The following is a 15,697-nucleotide window of genomic DNA, read 5'->3' as shown; positions in this document are numbered from 1 at the left end:
AGTACGTGCTTTAACAATACTACTGTGTATTATAGAGTAGACTGTTGCTATACCATGAAGTGTAGATTCTCTGGGGGCCTGGCCCGACCCGAAAACCCTCAAGACTCATGCGCTGTGATCCGTAGGAGTCCTGGATTGGTTATTGATATTTTGAGGCGATCAGATGTTCATTGACAAGAAGAGACATCGACCAATGTATTCTATATGTTTGGATGTTATAGTTCTTGGAAGAATCTACGAAGAACGAAGCCATTGGGTTAATGACTATATAAGCGTACTGATTAAAGCTTCTATAGTAACAGATGATCTTGTTTCAACTGACGAGTACGAAGAAGGGGTACATATATGTAGACACAGAGATCAAGCCTTGTATTTTGTACAGTCTACAAAAAAAATACTCAATCAACAACTAACGCGTATCCCGAACGACTTGGAGAGGAGTTGCTGAGGACAAATGAACAATACTTCCGGTGAGCCCATACATGAGCATCCACAGCTCACCGGGGAACAAATCCGATTTCACAATGAACATTTGAACATCTGAATTAACTTAAATTGCAACACACTTGGGCCAATGTAGTATTAAAAAACGCCCAACCAACCAAGAAAGCTTACTATTACTTCTAGGTTCGTTCATCATAATTGAAGACTTCTTCAAAGTCGGCTCTTTCTAATGGAAATTCGTTCTCCTGGTTGTATGGATTTCTAACAGCCTTGTCTCTCCCCTATATCCTCGAAAAGAATACATTAAGTCTAATACAGTGCTAAAGATTGAAAGAATCTCCTATAAAATTGCGTGAAAAATAGTAATAGTAGTATGACTCTGCGTAAGAAGCATTCAGACCTCTTGTTCAAGCAAGTAAAAGTCCATGCTCTGACAAGGCGCGTGGAAGCTCAGCCTCGCGGTAAGGTTAGCGAAAAGTACAAGACAATTTCGAAAGATGCCGGATTTCTCAACATAACACTCAGCGCATCGACTTTCGAACGATGCCGCAAGACCCTTTCAAGCCTTCAAGAACTGATACCTAATTCGTTGAATATTCAAAACCTGCCATATTTCTTTCCTAAAGGCGACGAAACCGGAATCCCGCAACATCCACGATGGCGATTACTTTACCCCAATTTGGCGCAACTCGTCTACGATCATATATTCTCCGTTTACCTTTATTCACGAGATGCATAATAGCAATCATATTCATATTATGGCTTGTCAGTCTGCAGTCAGCTTGGGACCTCCAGAAATGGGGTGGCTTGTACCCGAATGAAATTGGGTTACAGTCAAGTAAATCTACCATCTCTAGACAGCACGCAAATGATTCCCATGGAACCGAAAAGCTAACATGGCGTTATCACTATAGTGTATCGCACGAATACCTTCCCATTGATACATATGGGGTTCATACATATGATAATGAACACTATTGCTCTAACCCCATTGTTGGAGAGATTTGAGGCGGAATATGGGACATTGACTACGTTGGCATTATTCATGGGTCGTAGGTGTACCTCGATACTCTAGGTGGGAGAGAACTAGAGCTAATGGATGTTATAGCTTTGTCGACGATTCCTGCGTTAATATATACATTCGTGGAAAGGGGAATCTTCCACATGAACACAGGAGTGATGGGTGCCAGGTGAGAAAAATATCCTTTCTGTTCAGCCCACAAAGTCTTGCTAACAAAGAATCTAGCATTTGGGTTTTTACTCTACTTGCAATGGAGGCGATCAAGACATATAAAACAAACCCAAACTTTGTATTGGGAACAGTACATATTCCAACATGGACTACACCAATTATCCTTACACTATTCATATCATTCTTGATACCACATACTAGCTTTCTTGGACATCTTTGCGGGCTTGTTTTTGGTTATGGATGTTAGTGCTCTTCTATCTAATGGTTCGGTCCGCTAGCTAACTTTTATAGGGGGACTGGGCTATCTCAAATTCTTAGCTCCACCAGAGAAGATTCTTAGATGGATTGAGGGCAAAATGAATCTCTTGGGACGATTACCACATTACGTTTCGGTTGACCAAAAAACCTATGGAAGATATGGATTATTGCCTACTACCAACAATCCTATTATCTCACCGGAAACAAATATTGCGCTAGGATTTCCTGGCCAGGCACAGCGATTGGGACCTTAGAATATTGTACTCATCAATCAATGATTTCCCTTCTCTCTGTACAAAGACTACGCATGATACGGAGTTTGGATGTTCTGGGAGCGATCATGCTTTGAATTAAAAACGGTGGAAATGACATATGACACACGACTTCGGTTTCTACTTTAACATCAGTGGTAGACAAACCGCTGGTAGCTTAAGGAAGCATGGATAAATTTATAATTGTAAGCTTTTTAATGACGACTATATAACTAGATGAAGCTATTTGATGTCCGCCACGTTGTGGCTATCTTTATTCATTTAGTACATAATTTGTGTGAACTCTAATGACCTCGAATAAAAGTAACTTAATTTAATTGCTTTATGCTATTGTGAACATCCAAGTACATATGGCAAATCCATGATCTGTCGCGTAGGCTCCTGATCTCGCGTCTTCGGAACCTCGCCTCAATTCCGGGCATTCTGACAAGGCTGACAACCCACCCAAGCTTCAAGCTCCCAATGTGAGCGAAACAAACGCTCCTGATTTTGTGAGGACTTCTTCTAGCCATGGGGCTACTATGTAAGTGTTCCAGTTCATTGTAACCAATTATTCTAACAACAAAAAGCATCTACCGTCTTGCGACATGCGCCGGTTCGAAAATTACCACCATATCTATCCTTTCTTTGCATAGCCGTTGGTGTTGCATGGCTGTTACTTCTGCCATTAAATGATTATTCGAGAAATACTTATGTTTCGGAGAATGCACTGTTGCCAGGCCAGGTCCATACATATTTTGCGGGAAGTGATCAGAACATTTTTCGTGGATACAAGAGGGAGGTTGATGCTTTGGGGGAGAGCAGTAATGTTGAGTATGCGCGAAATTGTGGAAGAGATTGGAGGTTATAGCTGACTTTGCTATGCAGGGTTAATGACAAACTTGAGGAATTCTTCAAGGCTACAGGACTCAAGGTTGCCAGGCAAAAGTATGAATACAAATCCGCGGGTGAAGTTTACAGAGGAGAGAATGTGTATGCGATCTTACATGCACCACGAGGTGACGCCACGGAAGCAATTGTGTTGGTAGGGGCTTGGAGAAATATTGACGGGGAGTTGAATCGAAGTGGTGTTGCTTTGGTTCTTACTCTGGCGAGATATTTCAATCGGTGGTCTTTGTGGTCAAAGGATATCATATTCCTGATTACTGCAGATAGTAAAGCTGGTCCTCAGGCTTGGGTTGATGCCTATCACGATACACATGAGTCTCCCGCTATTGATTCACTGCCTGTCAAAAGCGGAGCTCTTCAAGGAGCTGTTGTCATCGACTATCCTTTTGATCACCGCTTTGAATCGATTCATATTGTCTACGATGGAATCAACGGACAACTTCCTAATCTTGATCTCTTCAATACCGTAGTCTCAATTGCTAGCGGCCAAATGGGCATTAGAGTCTCACTCCAGAAAATGTGGCAGCACAGCGATAGCTACCAAGATCGACTCAAGACTATGTTACGTGGTATGATAAATCAAGGATTAGGTCATGCTTCTGGACCCCATAGTAGTTTCATTCCATATCATGTGGATGCGATCACACTCCAACCGTTTGGAAACGGCTGGCAAGATGAAATGGCCATGGGGAGAGTAATCGAAAGTACTTTTCGAAGTTTGAATAATTTGTTGGAACATCTCCATCAGAGTTTCTTCTTCTATCTACTCATGCAAGCTAATCGCTTCGTGAGTATTGGTACATATCTTCCAAGTGCCATGTTAGTGGCTACAAATTTCACTATTATGGCGATTTTCCTATGGGTGAAAAGTGGTTGGCCTAGTCCCACCAAGACAGAATCTGTGCTGTCGACAGAAAAAGGAGAGGAGAAGGAGAAAGCTCCATTGGTGATTGTGGAAGCCGGTGGATCGAAAGCCCTTGTCCCACAAAAGGATCCTCAAACGCGCGAACGCAAGCTTGCACTTCCTCTTGCTGTTGTAGCTGGATGCCAGTTCTTGGGGCTCGTTCCTCTCTATATATTTAACCATACTTCTAAAGCCGTATGTCCCTCTCTAAACACAAATCGAAAAGAAACCAAGGCTAATGTACGATTTAGAATCTTCCCGTAGTCTTCTTCATCTTCCTAATCCTCAACACCTTCCTCCCCCTAGCCCTCTCCACCCTCCTTCACTCCCCCTATTGCACAACCCCTACCCCCCACCAACTATCCCTCATCCAATCCTTCTCTCTACTTCTCCTAGGCATGTACCTCTCATCCCTCGCTACCCTCAATTTCTCCCTCTCAATCCTCATCGGTATCCTATCTTCCCCCTTGTCATACATTCGTCCACTGGGCCACAGACCCATTATCGCTGCTATACTTGTTGTTCTCTTAGGTGTTCTTGCGCCTTCAACTGTATTGTTTGCTGGTGCGAGATATTGGGGTTTGGATGTGGGAGATGTTTTGGTGGAAGCGGCGTTCGGATGGGATGTTGGAGGTATGACGACACAGGTTGTGGTTTGGTGTGTTTGGTGGCCCGCGTGGGTCGTGGGTGGGATGTTGCTTTGGGGGAAGCCCAGAGCGGAGGAAGAGATGGAGAGTTTGGATAAGGTTGCGAATGGGGTAGGAGGAAAAGTGGAAGTAGCCAATGGAGCGGAAAAGAATTAAGGTGGCTTGTTGATTGCACAATTTCTAGATAGAATGGATGCAGCCACGCATAACCATCAGTAAACATACAATTATAAAAACAGAAGGGTATTGTTCTCATATATCATTTCATTCTTTCGCAATGCAAATACAACTAACCCCAGGCATGCATGCAAGAGAGGGAATATCTATTTTACAGTCCGATGTGAAGCCTAAGACGCCATTCTTGCCTTTTCATTCACGATTATGATGCTGAGCCTCATGCTGCCCACACGTCCTGACCCTTCGACTCGATCCAGTTGCCCAGTGAGTTGACACTGGAATCCCATTCTTCTAGTCGTGTACGCATACCCTCGATTTGACCCATATCCAACACCTTGGGCTGTACCCAGTTGATACGTGCGATTTCATCAACTTGATCGATGCTTCCTCGCAACAACCCTAAACTCAAGGCCTTCATAATTAGATGCTCAATTTCGTCCGGGCGAACTTTAGTCTCCTCGGAGATTGTACGGAAGGTCATGGCACGGTCATGAGGAGGGCGGCGGAAAACGGCTTCGGTGAGGGCGGCGAGGTAAATCTTTTGTTTGAGTCCGTCGCGGTGTTGTGCGAGTAGGGGGTTAGAGGAGATGTGACCGGAGAGAACATCGTAGGCAGCGAGATCACCACGGTTGAAAGCGAAAAGAAGATCTCGGAGCCAGGCGTCGTCTTTAACGAGGGTATCGAGGATGGGGTGGAGGAGGAGTTCACCAAAGTTATAGATGGTATCGGATACAAGAGCTGCGATGCTCAGATCGTAGGCTCGGCTTTTGCGCTCAGAGGGGGTGAGGTCGTTGAGGTCGATACAAGCTAGATATAGCAGGGCGTTTTTGTAATATGATGCGAACTCCAATTTGGATTGATAGTACTCTGCATTAACCCGGTAGAATGCAGCATGTACGATCGTCTCCACAGAGTCGAACCCATCTAATATCTTCTCCGATTTATCCAAATCTTTTCTGGCCCCATCCTGATCTTGTAATTCTAATTTGACGGTGGCTACAGCCACTGTTGCGTAGACGTATGCATCTTGGGAATTGGGATTATCGACTTTCTTTGCTACTGCCTCTAGGAAGGACAGGCGCTCTGAACCATCTAGTAATGAGTTAGCAGTTGCTTTAGTCTCTTCAATAGTATTTTATTACCTTTACACTGTGAAGCAGCGCTTAAAGCAAGAGTAACAAGCTTCAACTGATTGATCTTATCGGCGAATGTGAGGATGAATGTCTTATATATTGGTAATCGTTGGGAAGCGCTTTCTTTGTGATTGAAAAACTCAACAAGGGTATCTGTCAGTTGATGCCACAGCTTCTTCTCCCAGAGATCTTCGAAGGATAAGAAAAGGTGTTGAAGGTCTGCTGGCGCAGCATCACGTTGCTCTCCGAGAAAGTCGGGAATTGTGTCGACATTCATGATGATTGAATGAGGTGGATTGAATTATAATTGGTTTTGTCCGGATGCCCTGTATCCACTTGCACGCCGTTCAAAATCAATAAAAGTCGGATTCTTTGGGTATCTTGTTGTGTTTGTAAATGTTAGAAATTGAAGCTGTTTGGTTGGGGTTTTGATATTAAGGCGAGGCAACGAGAGAGCTGCGCAAGGTCGGGCCTAACCAGATTTAGACTAGTATACTCCACGGCTGGACTCCCGCGAGGTCAATCTACAACTTCAACATCAAGTCAAATTGAACCCTGCCAACTGCCTTTGCGTCTGCGATTCAATTGATTTGTACCCCAGTCGCAAAAATGCAGAAATCCTGCAGTCCATCGACTCTTAACAGTCTGCGGACTGCTGTACGATCGAAAAGAGGAATTAAAAATGTACCTTTGAGCAGGAAGTTATCTGATGTCACTATCACAAGGACCGGAAAGCCCATTATTCGCACCCAGGGTGGCAGGTAAGCACTCTGAGATTGATTCTGCACTTCTACAGACCTTCTTGCTAATGTGTTGTAACACAGATCATCTCTCGGAGGTATATCTGCTCCCAAAATTGCAAATCCACCATCAACATAAGCCTAATTTGATACTATAGGGCATACCGCAACCGTTTTCGGTGCGACTGGTTTCCTCGGACGTTATATTGTGAATAGACTCGGTACGCGAATCTTTGTTTATAATGCAAGGAACTTGGGCTGATGTGAGAGTGGTTTAGCAAGACAAGGATGTACAGTTATTGTCCCTTTCCGGGAGGAAATGGCCAAACGACATTTGAAGGTTTCCGGTGATTTGGGTAGAGTCATTTTCATGGTATGGCAGAAAACCTGTGGACAGTATTTGGGTCACCTTGACTTACTTCGGGTAGGAATACGATTTGAGAAACACACAATCTTTGGAGGAGAGTGTTAGGCACTCTGATGTTGTCTACAATCTGTTGGACGCAAACTATCCCACTAAGTATGTTCCAAAGATCATCTAGAGAGAATACTCATTAGCATCAGGAACTTCGATCTCGAGGATGTACATGTTGAAGGAGCGGAGCGAATTGCCGATGCTGTTGCCAAATACGACGTGGATAGATTTATCCATGTCTCTTCCTACAACGCAGACCCTAATTCGCCCTCTGAGTTCTACAGAACTAAGGTATATAACCCAGCTCTTTCGAACATCGGTTCATATGATTGACAAGCATCTTTATTAGGCAAGAGGTGAGGAAGTTGTACGCAGTATATTCCCCGAAACTACAATTGTGAGGCCTGCTCCATTGTTTGGGTTTGAGGATCGTCTTCTCCACAAGCTTGCTGGATTTACCAACGTCCTCACATCCAACCACATGCAAGAGCGCTACTGGCCAGTTCACGTATGTTTTAAATTCTTCAATTGCATGACTTTCTATTGACGATCTCTTCTAGGCACCCGACGTAGGCCAAGCACTTGAAAAAATGCTTCAAGATGATAGTACTGCATCGCAAACATATGAACTTTATGGCCCAAGAATTATTCAAACAGCAGAAATTGCTGCTTTGGTAGATAAAGAAATCAATAACCATCGTCGACACATCAATTTACCAAAGAAAATCCTTAAGCCAGTCGCTGGTGTTTTGAACAAAGCTCTCTGGTGGCCTGTCATCTCTGCTGATGAGATTGAGCGAGAATTCATTGATCAAAAGATCGATCCTTCTGCAAAAACATTCCAAGACCTTGGAATCGAGCCAGCAGAGCTCAGTAGTCTCACCTTCCATTACCTGGTATGCATAATCTTCTACCAAAGTTTCGAGCCAGCGATGCTAATTTTAAATAGTTGGGATATCGAAGTGCAGCATTCTACGACCTACCACCATCAACAGAACGCGAGAAGAGGGAAGAGAAGAAATATTTGCATGTCCTTGATGACCAGTAGAAGGCTGGTTCTGGATATGGAATGTATTCATAATAGCATGCGAATTGTACATATGCCTAGAATATTTGAAACCTTTTTCTTGTGTGTGATATTCCAATTCTAAACCACCGTCGAGGATTATAATTTTGCTTGAAAATTAGACGATATAGGAGCACCCCCTTTCTAGACCTAACAAATTTTGCACATCAATAATTTTTTATCAACTTTTTTGAGTGAAATTCAAGATCTCACTCCAGCCCCACATTTTTACCCCTCCAAACCCCGTCCACAATTTTCCACCATCACGTTTCTTGAAAATAATTTCAAGTATCAGCCATGGAGAACACAGAAGATGATGATATGCCGTGAGCTTACTGCAACTGAAAAATACTCGAAAGTTCACTAATGATATAAAATAGCGTTTTGTCGGGCTCTGCGCTTGATGCCTTGAAAGAGTTTTACAAAGACCGAGATGCGCATCAACAGAAATTTGAAGACTTGAAGCAGCGGGCTGAAGATCAGGCTGATGGCGTGCCTTTGACCATGGATGCTTTCGCCGAGGACTGGAATGAATCGCAATTTTGGGTCAGTTTTCTTGGATCTGATTCAGGGGTTTTGGAAGCTTATAGGTGGTAGTATTCCAATGAGACAGCCACAATCCTCGCCCAGGAACTCCTGAGAGATGCTGTTGCTGAAACGGTTATTGCTGTTGTATCGGCTCCAAGTGTGTTCATACAGTTGAAAAACATAGTTGTGAGTTAAGTTTGTAGCAGAGGAAAATGTATGGTCATGAAGTTAATATCTGGAAGGCAGGGTGGGCGGCGGACAAGAGGCCGACGCTTCATTTATTGGAGTTTGATGAGAGGTTCGGCGTATTTCCGGAGTTCAGCTTCTATGATTTCAATAATCCGTTAAAACTTCCTTGTGAGTTTTGAAATACCTGGCCATGTTGGGGATGGAATCATTGCTAATGATGGTCCTGTAGCGCATTTGAAAGGATGTGCCGATCGTGTTATTTGTGACCCGCCATTTTTGAGCGAGGAGTGTCAAACTAAAGGTATATAATCACTCAGCTTCTGGTTATAATACTCAGGATATGACACTGAATTTTCTAGCATCTCTAACTGTTCGATGGCTGTCAAAATCATGGGGTCAAAACGAATCGTTGATGTCATGGGGACAAGAAGAAGCTCCGCCATCGAAGCTTATCGTTTGTACAGGTGAACGGGTAGGAGAAATTGTGAATAAGCTTTATCGACCGTGAGTAGTATCCGTTCTTTTTCTGGTGGCATGTTAGCTCACATAAAACAGACAAGGTATTGCAACTACGACTTTCCTTCCGGTGCACGCGAAGGGGTTGAGTAACGAGTTCTTTTGCTTCGCTAATTTTGAATGCGAACATTGGACGTGGAGAAAGTCAGATGGTGAGAAATAGTGTATTCATAACTAAAGGGTATCTATTCCCCATCACAAAAGAATCAAATACATATCAAAGAGCGGCTCGCGCCTTCAACTTCCATCTATCTTGCTCCTTGGCCACTTTGTCATCCGAGTGCAACTTATTCAGAATCTGCACAATGCCACCATTCGCTGGTATATGAAGGTTCTCTGGTACATCCTTATATATTATCTTCACAATCTCCATCGAGGTCCACTCATCCGCTTCCTCATCACTGGCAACAGTAACTCCGGGCTTGCTCTTTGCGGACTTCAACACTTGGATAACCTGGGACTCTCTTTCTTTTCGGTGCCGGATGTACTCTCCAATTCTGCTAGGTCCATCTTCTAATACTGCACCGTGTCCCGGATATGCTTTACCGCTAAAAAGTCCTTTCATTCTTTCAAGACTGTTCAAGTAAGTCACCAAGTCCTCAAACACTGCGGTTCCATGCCCCAACACGTTATCCCCGGTGAACATGACATTCTCTTCTTCCAGTACCAGTGCCATGTGATCGTGTGTGTGGCCTGGGGAATGAACTGCACGGAGAGTTGCACCCTCTGTTGCGAAGATCTGGCCATCCTTGATATCTGTTTGTCCCTTGTCTGGACTGTTCTTGTGAATGACAGTTTTTGGCGAGTATTCTAATAAGTGACCGACTCCTCCCACATGGTCAAGATGCCTAAATTTTTGAATTAGTGACTGTAGATACGGTCTTTGAAGTGAACAAATTCCCACCAATGTGTGAGAATACAAGACGTAACCATAGCTTGTTCTTTCTCTAAAGTCTCTTTCAGATTCTGAATCCAACTTTCCTTCCCGTCGCCCGTATCAATCAGCAATCGATTTCTTCCTTTTCCAACAAGATATGTATTCGTCCCTAAAACCTCGTCAGAACAATCAAACTCTCTACCACATACTATTGTAGTAACCTTGCAATGTAAACTATTCGACATCAGCTGACATGCACAAACCAGCTCTTTCGTTCAAACTCCTCACCTTTCCCGGATTCCCACCAAGGATCCGAATGACCGTAGGACTCAATCGCTCCACTTCTGGCAGTGACACTAGTTGTGTTGCCATTTTCTTGATAGTATTCTTGAGGGATATCATGAATGTAGACAAAGGTTCATTCTTTGATGTTAGAGTAGATGACTCTGGGAATGATGCAATGCCGATAAGCCTCGGTTCATTGATGGCTGTTTGATAAGCATGACTTGGTGTTAATAACGTTAACTTTGAGCAAAGGACTCGGGTAGATGAGACAACTTGATGGCATTCGATACACTTGTACCAAGATCTAACAGAAAGGAAGTGTATAGATGTTTTTTTTTTTTTTACAATAGATGCATTTTTAAATTTGGTCCTGTATGTAATTCCATGGCTTTACGTTGTGACTTCACACAAAGTACAATAGACAAGGGCAAATGTACCTTTTCTACTCGTGAACGAGTTACCTATTTAGCTGAGGCAATGGATGTATGAAATTGGAAGATATAATAATTTTTGCCCTATAGGTCCTATTATGTTATCTCGTATTATATGCAGCTAGAAGAAGAGACCGTTTGAGGATACCTGAGTACGTTGTAACACAACATACCCATCTAATACCCATTCGAGTAAGATATTCATATAGGGGACCATAACCCCAGTCCCCGAAAATAGCCTTTCAATATATTGCCACTTAGTGTCTCACCGCCCGGCCGATTTTCCGCAAGGCTTACCATTTAAGCTTCACATTAATCCATTAATAAATGTTCAGAAATCAGAAATCCATCAACGAATTTACGATTTTGTCGCAATTGCAGGAGATCTGCACATAGGAAAATGTCGACATCTAGACCAGTAACTCCAGCTTCCCCTCGATTTATAAAGATTAAATCGCCGCAACCTGGAGTTCCCAAATATGGCTGTCGTATGTTTCTCAATCCATTCGTGTCGTATTCTCAGCCTTCCCATCCATTGCTAATATAGCATCATAGAGCATATTCAACAACTATTGAATCCGGCTCATGATGAACGTATGAGAAACACAATTACATATTATAAGAATTGTTTGAGGGTGGTTCTAGATAATACACCAATTGTACCTCAGACGTCTAAGACGCCCAAAGGCCCGCCCCTCACTTCTCTGACGCCAAATTACCTCTGTTTGCAATGCGAACGAACAGCTACGGCTCAGGATCATGTAAAGCATGGCCAGGAGACTTCGCATAGATTCTGTATGTTGGTTCGCAATGTCGATGTTCAAGACCTCGCTAATCAGTGACATACTCAGATGTTGAATCAAGGACGGGAGCTTTGTTTTGCCAAATGTGCAGTGATTTTGTATGGGATCCTACACTAGAAGAGTTGAGACTGCGCAAAATTGGGACCGGAACTTTTGGTAGTAAGTCAAACATGAGTTTCATACCACCATTGAGTTTTGTTGTGGCAAGCTTCGATGAGGAGATCTTTAGCACTAGCTGCAGCTCTACAGTGTCTGCATCACAAATACTCAGATACTTTCGTTCTATTATGCATTACATTATCTATCATTCAGCTTTGCCAGCGGCGTTCATACGTCTTTTTACGCAACATGCTGATTTTGCCTTTCACTTTAGGTCGGAAGCGAAAACATGACGAACTTTTTACAGACGCCACCAAAGAGGACCCAAGATTCATATCCACAAACACAATGTCAGCTCCTTGTAGAGCAAGTGGTGTTAGGGGTATCTACAATATGGGAGCTACCTGTTACATGAACGTCATTCTCCAATCTTTCGTTCATAATCCTCTGCTTCGAAATTTTTACCTCGGAGATGGTCACCAAGCAAGCGAATGCGAACAAAAGAATTGTATGAGTTGCGCTATGGATGATATGTTCCAAGATTTCTATTCGCAAGAGATTACAACAGGATATTCAGCTTCAAACATACTTGCTAGCTTTTGGCTTTCGAAGAGAAAAGCATACGAAGAATTGGCAAGCAACAAAGAGCAAGACGCTCATGAGTTCTTCCAGTTTCTTACTGAAGAGCTGCACGAAATTAATGGGGGATCACGAGCAAGCGATCCAGAAGATAGTAGCCCAAATCCTAAGCGATCGAAAATGGATCAAGGCTGTAAATGCATTGTCCACCAGACATTTTATGGAAAATTGCAAAGCACCATCACATGTCAGAATTGCGGAGACGTAAACACATCGGTCGAATCCTTCCTAGATCTAAGTTTAGGTCTTGATGTTATTCAGAAAAAGAGCAAGCTAAAGGCAGCTACTGGCACGATAAGTCTCCAACGTTGTTTAGACGAAGAATATATTCGACCTGAACGTTGTGAGTATTCATGTAATCAATGCGATACTTCAGAGGCAAAGAAGCAACTCAGTATCAAAAGCCTACCCAACGTATTGTGTATTCAACTTAAGGTAAATCTCTCTCCCTTATCACCGAGCTACAACAATCAACGCAAAACTAATACGAGAATAGCGCTTCAAACAAGACCCCAGAGGTCTGGCTTCAAAGATCGATACTACTGTTACCTTTCCTCTTCAATTACATATGCTCCCTTACACCAATCGTGCTCGTGGTGTAGACACGAAGAATAATTTCGAGCTGGCCAGATCATGTACTTATGATTTGCAGAGTGTTGTGGTTCATGTTGGCAATTTGGAAACTGGTGAGCAAGCACTGCATTCCCTCTCTCAATATTTCATTTGAGACACTGATGAAGAGTTCGCTAATGAGAAATTCGAAAATAGGTCACTATGTATCCTACTCTAGAGTCGGAAACCAGTGGTTTAAGTTCAATGACCATAATGTTACGTTGGCGAGTAAGAGTCAAGTGTTGAATGAACAAGCTTTTCTGCTATTCTACGTAATTCAAAGTCTTGCTTGAAGATGTGGCTGGGAGTGAGGATGGCACAAGTAGAATGCACATCATATACATAATAATAAGAACGAAAGGACCGGTCATTATACAAGAGAAGATAGGGGAAGTTCAGAGAGCAGAGCGGAACGCAGGAATGTGGTATACACATAAAATACTTTGGGTTGGAGCTCGGGACATAGGGTTTTGCATTCAAGGCGTTAACGTTGCGGGTATTGCTTGATGGGATATGGAGCAGGATTTGGCTGGGGGTGCATAATTGGTGATTCATGGATGATAGAGATTTGGAGGGAGACGGAAAAGAGGGGAGAAATGGGGGTTATAAAAGGTGTTTCTTTATTTTTCAAAGGGAAATACTTGTTTATATTACTTACATATACCCATTATACAATACAGAAATTGTATTTTTTTTTTAAGAGAGAAAGAATCTGAATGAGTTAGGATGTGTCTGAGAGAAGAAAGGGGAGCAGTGATAGATGGTGATGTGGTGTGTAGTGTTCTTGATTGCTGTCTATTGATCGTTCGGCACAATGCATTTCGATGTTTACTACTTTACAAAGTACTTTGAGAGGAATGAATGAATTGACTTGAGCTTGGCTTGAGGTTGGATACAAGAACGAGGTTAAGCGATAAAGAAGGGGATCAAAATGTATCATGACTCTATATCCGGAGATCTGAATTAGACCGGGAACTGTCGTGGGCGATGAGGTGATATGGGAAGTGAGTGGGATGGGATAGGATAGGGTTTGTGTGATATAATATAGTATAGTATAATATGAGATGATGTGATATGATATGATATCAGTTTATCACATCTGCTGTCTGTTGTCTGCTGTCTGTTGTCTGCTGTCTGCGGGATGAGATGTGATGAGAAGCATATGATGTGATGTGATGTGATGTGATGTGATGAGATGAGATGAGAGAGGAGAAGTAGAAATAGATTATCAAAGTCAATATTTTCTTATAGCTGGGGTATGAGATACAATGGGTGGATTTTTTTGTGTGGTTCTTGGCGTGGAGGGGTAGGTGTGTATGACTGAGTGCGCGATGTGCGGGAGTTTGGATGGGAGGTATTTAGTGTATTTGGTGTGTAGAAGGAGTGGAAGAAAGGGAGATGTTTTTGATGGTGTGTATGTATGTATGTATGTATGTATGTATGTATGTATGTATGTATGTATGTATGTATGTATGTATGTGGTTGCGATTTAAGCGGCTCGGAATCGGGAGAGGTGGGTTGCCGGTGGGAGGATAGAGGATGGGAGGGAGGGCTATTGATGATACGTAGGTATACCTACTGCTGGGTAGGATGGGGTGGGGTTTCTGCTATTGCAAGGTTATCTTGGATCGGTGAAGATGGGGAGAAAAGATGAATGATCTGGACTTTGGGTGGATGAAGATTTGTTAGGTGTTTTACACGTCTGCGATGGATTGTATGTTAGAGGGGGAAGGGAAAGTTGAGGGTTAGTCTGTCTGTCTGTTGGTGGTTATTTGGTGCTGGTAAGTTTGTATCTTTCTCGGATTCCGAAGTATGCGGGGATATCTTAGCGAGATCTATTGTGATCTGATAGATCACAGATGAACTGAGTTACAGTATTGAACAGGTGATGAAATCGGATCGAAGATGGGATTATGGAGAATACAATGCTACAACGGATAATAAAGAATGAATGTAGTTTTAAAATGCCGTAGCCAATGACGTGAGGATGTGGAGTTTAGGTTAGGAGCGGTGTTTAATATCCGAGATACATCCCAGTTTGCGTGTGCAGCGTGTAGGTAGTGAGAGCGAGAGGGGTGGAAGCTAGGACCCCCTCTTTTGAAGGATGGGAGAAGCGAGCTGCAGCCTGCACGGTGTGTTGAGAAGGTTTTAGTGGCGGTCTCGGCGTGGAACGGGATGGTCGATGGCGTCAATCTTGATGAGATGTGGTTCGTTATGTTTTTTGTTTGGGGTTTGGGAGGCGTGAAAGATTGGAAGTCGATGTCCAGAGTAATCTTTGGACGTTGGCGGAGAGGTATGTATACTATGTGAAAGGCTGACGAGTAAGAAACGTGGTGACCGAGTGTGTTTTCTTCGGAGAAGTTTGGTCTGTAAGCCCCAATATGTTTTGATAATCAGATGATTATTTTCCAAGGTAGCTACTAAATATCGGCATGACATGGTCGGGGAGGTATGCAACATGTCAACATGACATGTGTAAGTTAGGGAAAAGAACGCCCTGTGAGTTTTTCTGTAGTCACGATGAATGATGATTCCGATGTTTCCGTTACCACTTGCATGGACTGGGGATTTATTCTGTTCCT

The 15,697-nt window shown here is 43.1% G+C and overlaps 7 protein-coding genes across 7 annotated transcripts; 5 read left to right on the top strand and 2 right to left on the bottom strand.

Moving 5' to 3' along the window:
* Nucleotides 1–894: 894 nt before the first annotated feature.
* EAF02_008440 (uncharacterized protein) lies at nucleotides 895–2,418 on the top strand. The gene is made up of 5 exons (XM_038904488.1): nucleotides 895–1,282; nucleotides 1,359–1,496; nucleotides 1,553–1,634; nucleotides 1,691–1,878; nucleotides 1,928–2,418. Exons 1-5 carry the CDS (start codon nucleotides 1,102–1,104, stop codon nucleotides 2,146–2,148), a joined length of 810 nt encoding a protein of 269 aa, XP_038755545.1. The 5' UTR covers nucleotides 895–1,101; the 3' UTR covers nucleotides 2,149–2,418.
* Nucleotides 2,419–2,599: 181 nt separating this feature from the next.
* Nucleotides 2,600–4,848, top strand: EAF02_008439 (uncharacterized protein). The gene is made up of 4 exons (XM_038904487.1): nucleotides 2,600–2,689; nucleotides 2,736–2,979; nucleotides 3,034–4,153; nucleotides 4,210–4,848. Exons 1-4 carry the CDS (start codon nucleotides 2,677–2,679, stop codon nucleotides 4,759–4,761), a joined length of 1,929 nt encoding a protein of 642 aa, XP_038755544.1. The 5' UTR covers nucleotides 2,600–2,676; the 3' UTR covers nucleotides 4,762–4,848.
* On the bottom strand, nucleotides 4,849–6,386 carry EAF02_008438 (uncharacterized protein). The gene is made up of 2 exons (XM_038904486.1): nucleotides 5,925–6,386; nucleotides 4,849–5,874 (listed from the first exon to the last, which is right to left on the bottom strand). The coding sequence occupies exons 1-2, from the start codon at nucleotides 6,190–6,192 to the stop codon at nucleotides 5,000–5,002; spliced, it is 1,143 nt and encodes a 380-aa protein (XP_038755543.1). The 5' UTR covers nucleotides 6,193–6,386; the 3' UTR covers nucleotides 4,849–4,999.
* A 138-nt stretch (nucleotides 6,387–6,524) lies between these two features.
* EAF02_008437 (uncharacterized protein) lies at nucleotides 6,525–8,118 on the top strand (the record flags this gene model as incomplete). The annotated part of the gene is made up of 9 exons (XM_038904485.1): nucleotides 6,525–6,676; nucleotides 6,740–6,753; nucleotides 6,814–6,876; nucleotides 6,934–7,028; nucleotides 7,084–7,175; nucleotides 7,220–7,361; nucleotides 7,420–7,578; nucleotides 7,631–7,966; nucleotides 8,020–8,118. 9 exons carry the CDS (start codon nucleotides 6,525–6,527, stop codon nucleotides 8,116–8,118), a joined length of 1,152 nt encoding a protein of 383 aa, XP_038755542.1.
* Nucleotides 8,119–8,433: 315 nt separating this feature from the next.
* Nucleotides 8,434–9,532, top strand: EAF02_008436 (uncharacterized protein; the record flags this gene model as incomplete). Its single annotated transcript, XM_038904484.1, has 7 exons — nucleotides 8,434–8,462; nucleotides 8,517–8,682; nucleotides 8,734–8,850; nucleotides 8,907–9,021; nucleotides 9,083–9,154; nucleotides 9,213–9,357; nucleotides 9,409–9,532. The coding sequence occupies 7 exons, from the start codon at nucleotides 8,434–8,436 to the stop codon at nucleotides 9,530–9,532; spliced, it is 768 nt and encodes a 255-aa protein (XP_038755541.1).
* A 54-nt stretch (nucleotides 9,533–9,586) lies between these two features.
* EAF02_008435 (uncharacterized protein) lies at nucleotides 9,587–11,008 on the bottom strand (the record flags this gene model as incomplete). The annotated part of the gene is made up of 4 exons (XM_038904483.1): nucleotides 10,535–11,008; nucleotides 10,456–10,480; nucleotides 10,274–10,415; nucleotides 9,587–10,217 (listed from the first exon to the last, which is right to left on the bottom strand). Exons 1-4 carry the CDS (start codon nucleotides 10,646–10,648, stop codon nucleotides 9,587–9,589), a joined length of 912 nt encoding a protein of 303 aa, XP_038755540.1. The 5' UTR covers nucleotides 10,649–11,008.
* Nucleotides 11,009–11,362: 354 nt separating this feature from the next.
* EAF02_008434 (uncharacterized protein) lies at nucleotides 11,363–14,316 on the top strand (the record flags this gene model as incomplete). Its single annotated transcript, XM_038904482.1, has 6 exons — nucleotides 11,363–11,450; nucleotides 11,518–11,757; nucleotides 11,814–11,924; nucleotides 12,139–12,938; nucleotides 13,000–13,189; nucleotides 13,272–14,316. The coding sequence occupies 6 exons, from the start codon at nucleotides 11,363–11,365 to the stop codon at nucleotides 13,406–13,408; spliced, it is 1,566 nt and encodes a 521-aa protein (XP_038755539.1). The 3' UTR covers nucleotides 13,409–14,316.
* Between the last annotated feature and the right edge of the window lie 1,381 nt (nucleotides 14,317–15,697).

The sequence above is a fragment of the Botrytis sinoallii genome, assembly GCF_014898435.1.
Source record: "Botrytis sinoallii strain Bc 23 chromosome Unknown BSIN_016, whole genome shotgun sequence".
NCBI lineage: Eukaryota > Fungi > Ascomycota > Leotiomycetes > Helotiales > Sclerotiniaceae > Botrytis > Botrytis sinoallii.
Note: the sequence above shows the minus strand (reverse complement) of the source record. Positions and strands in the feature narration are given on the sequence as shown.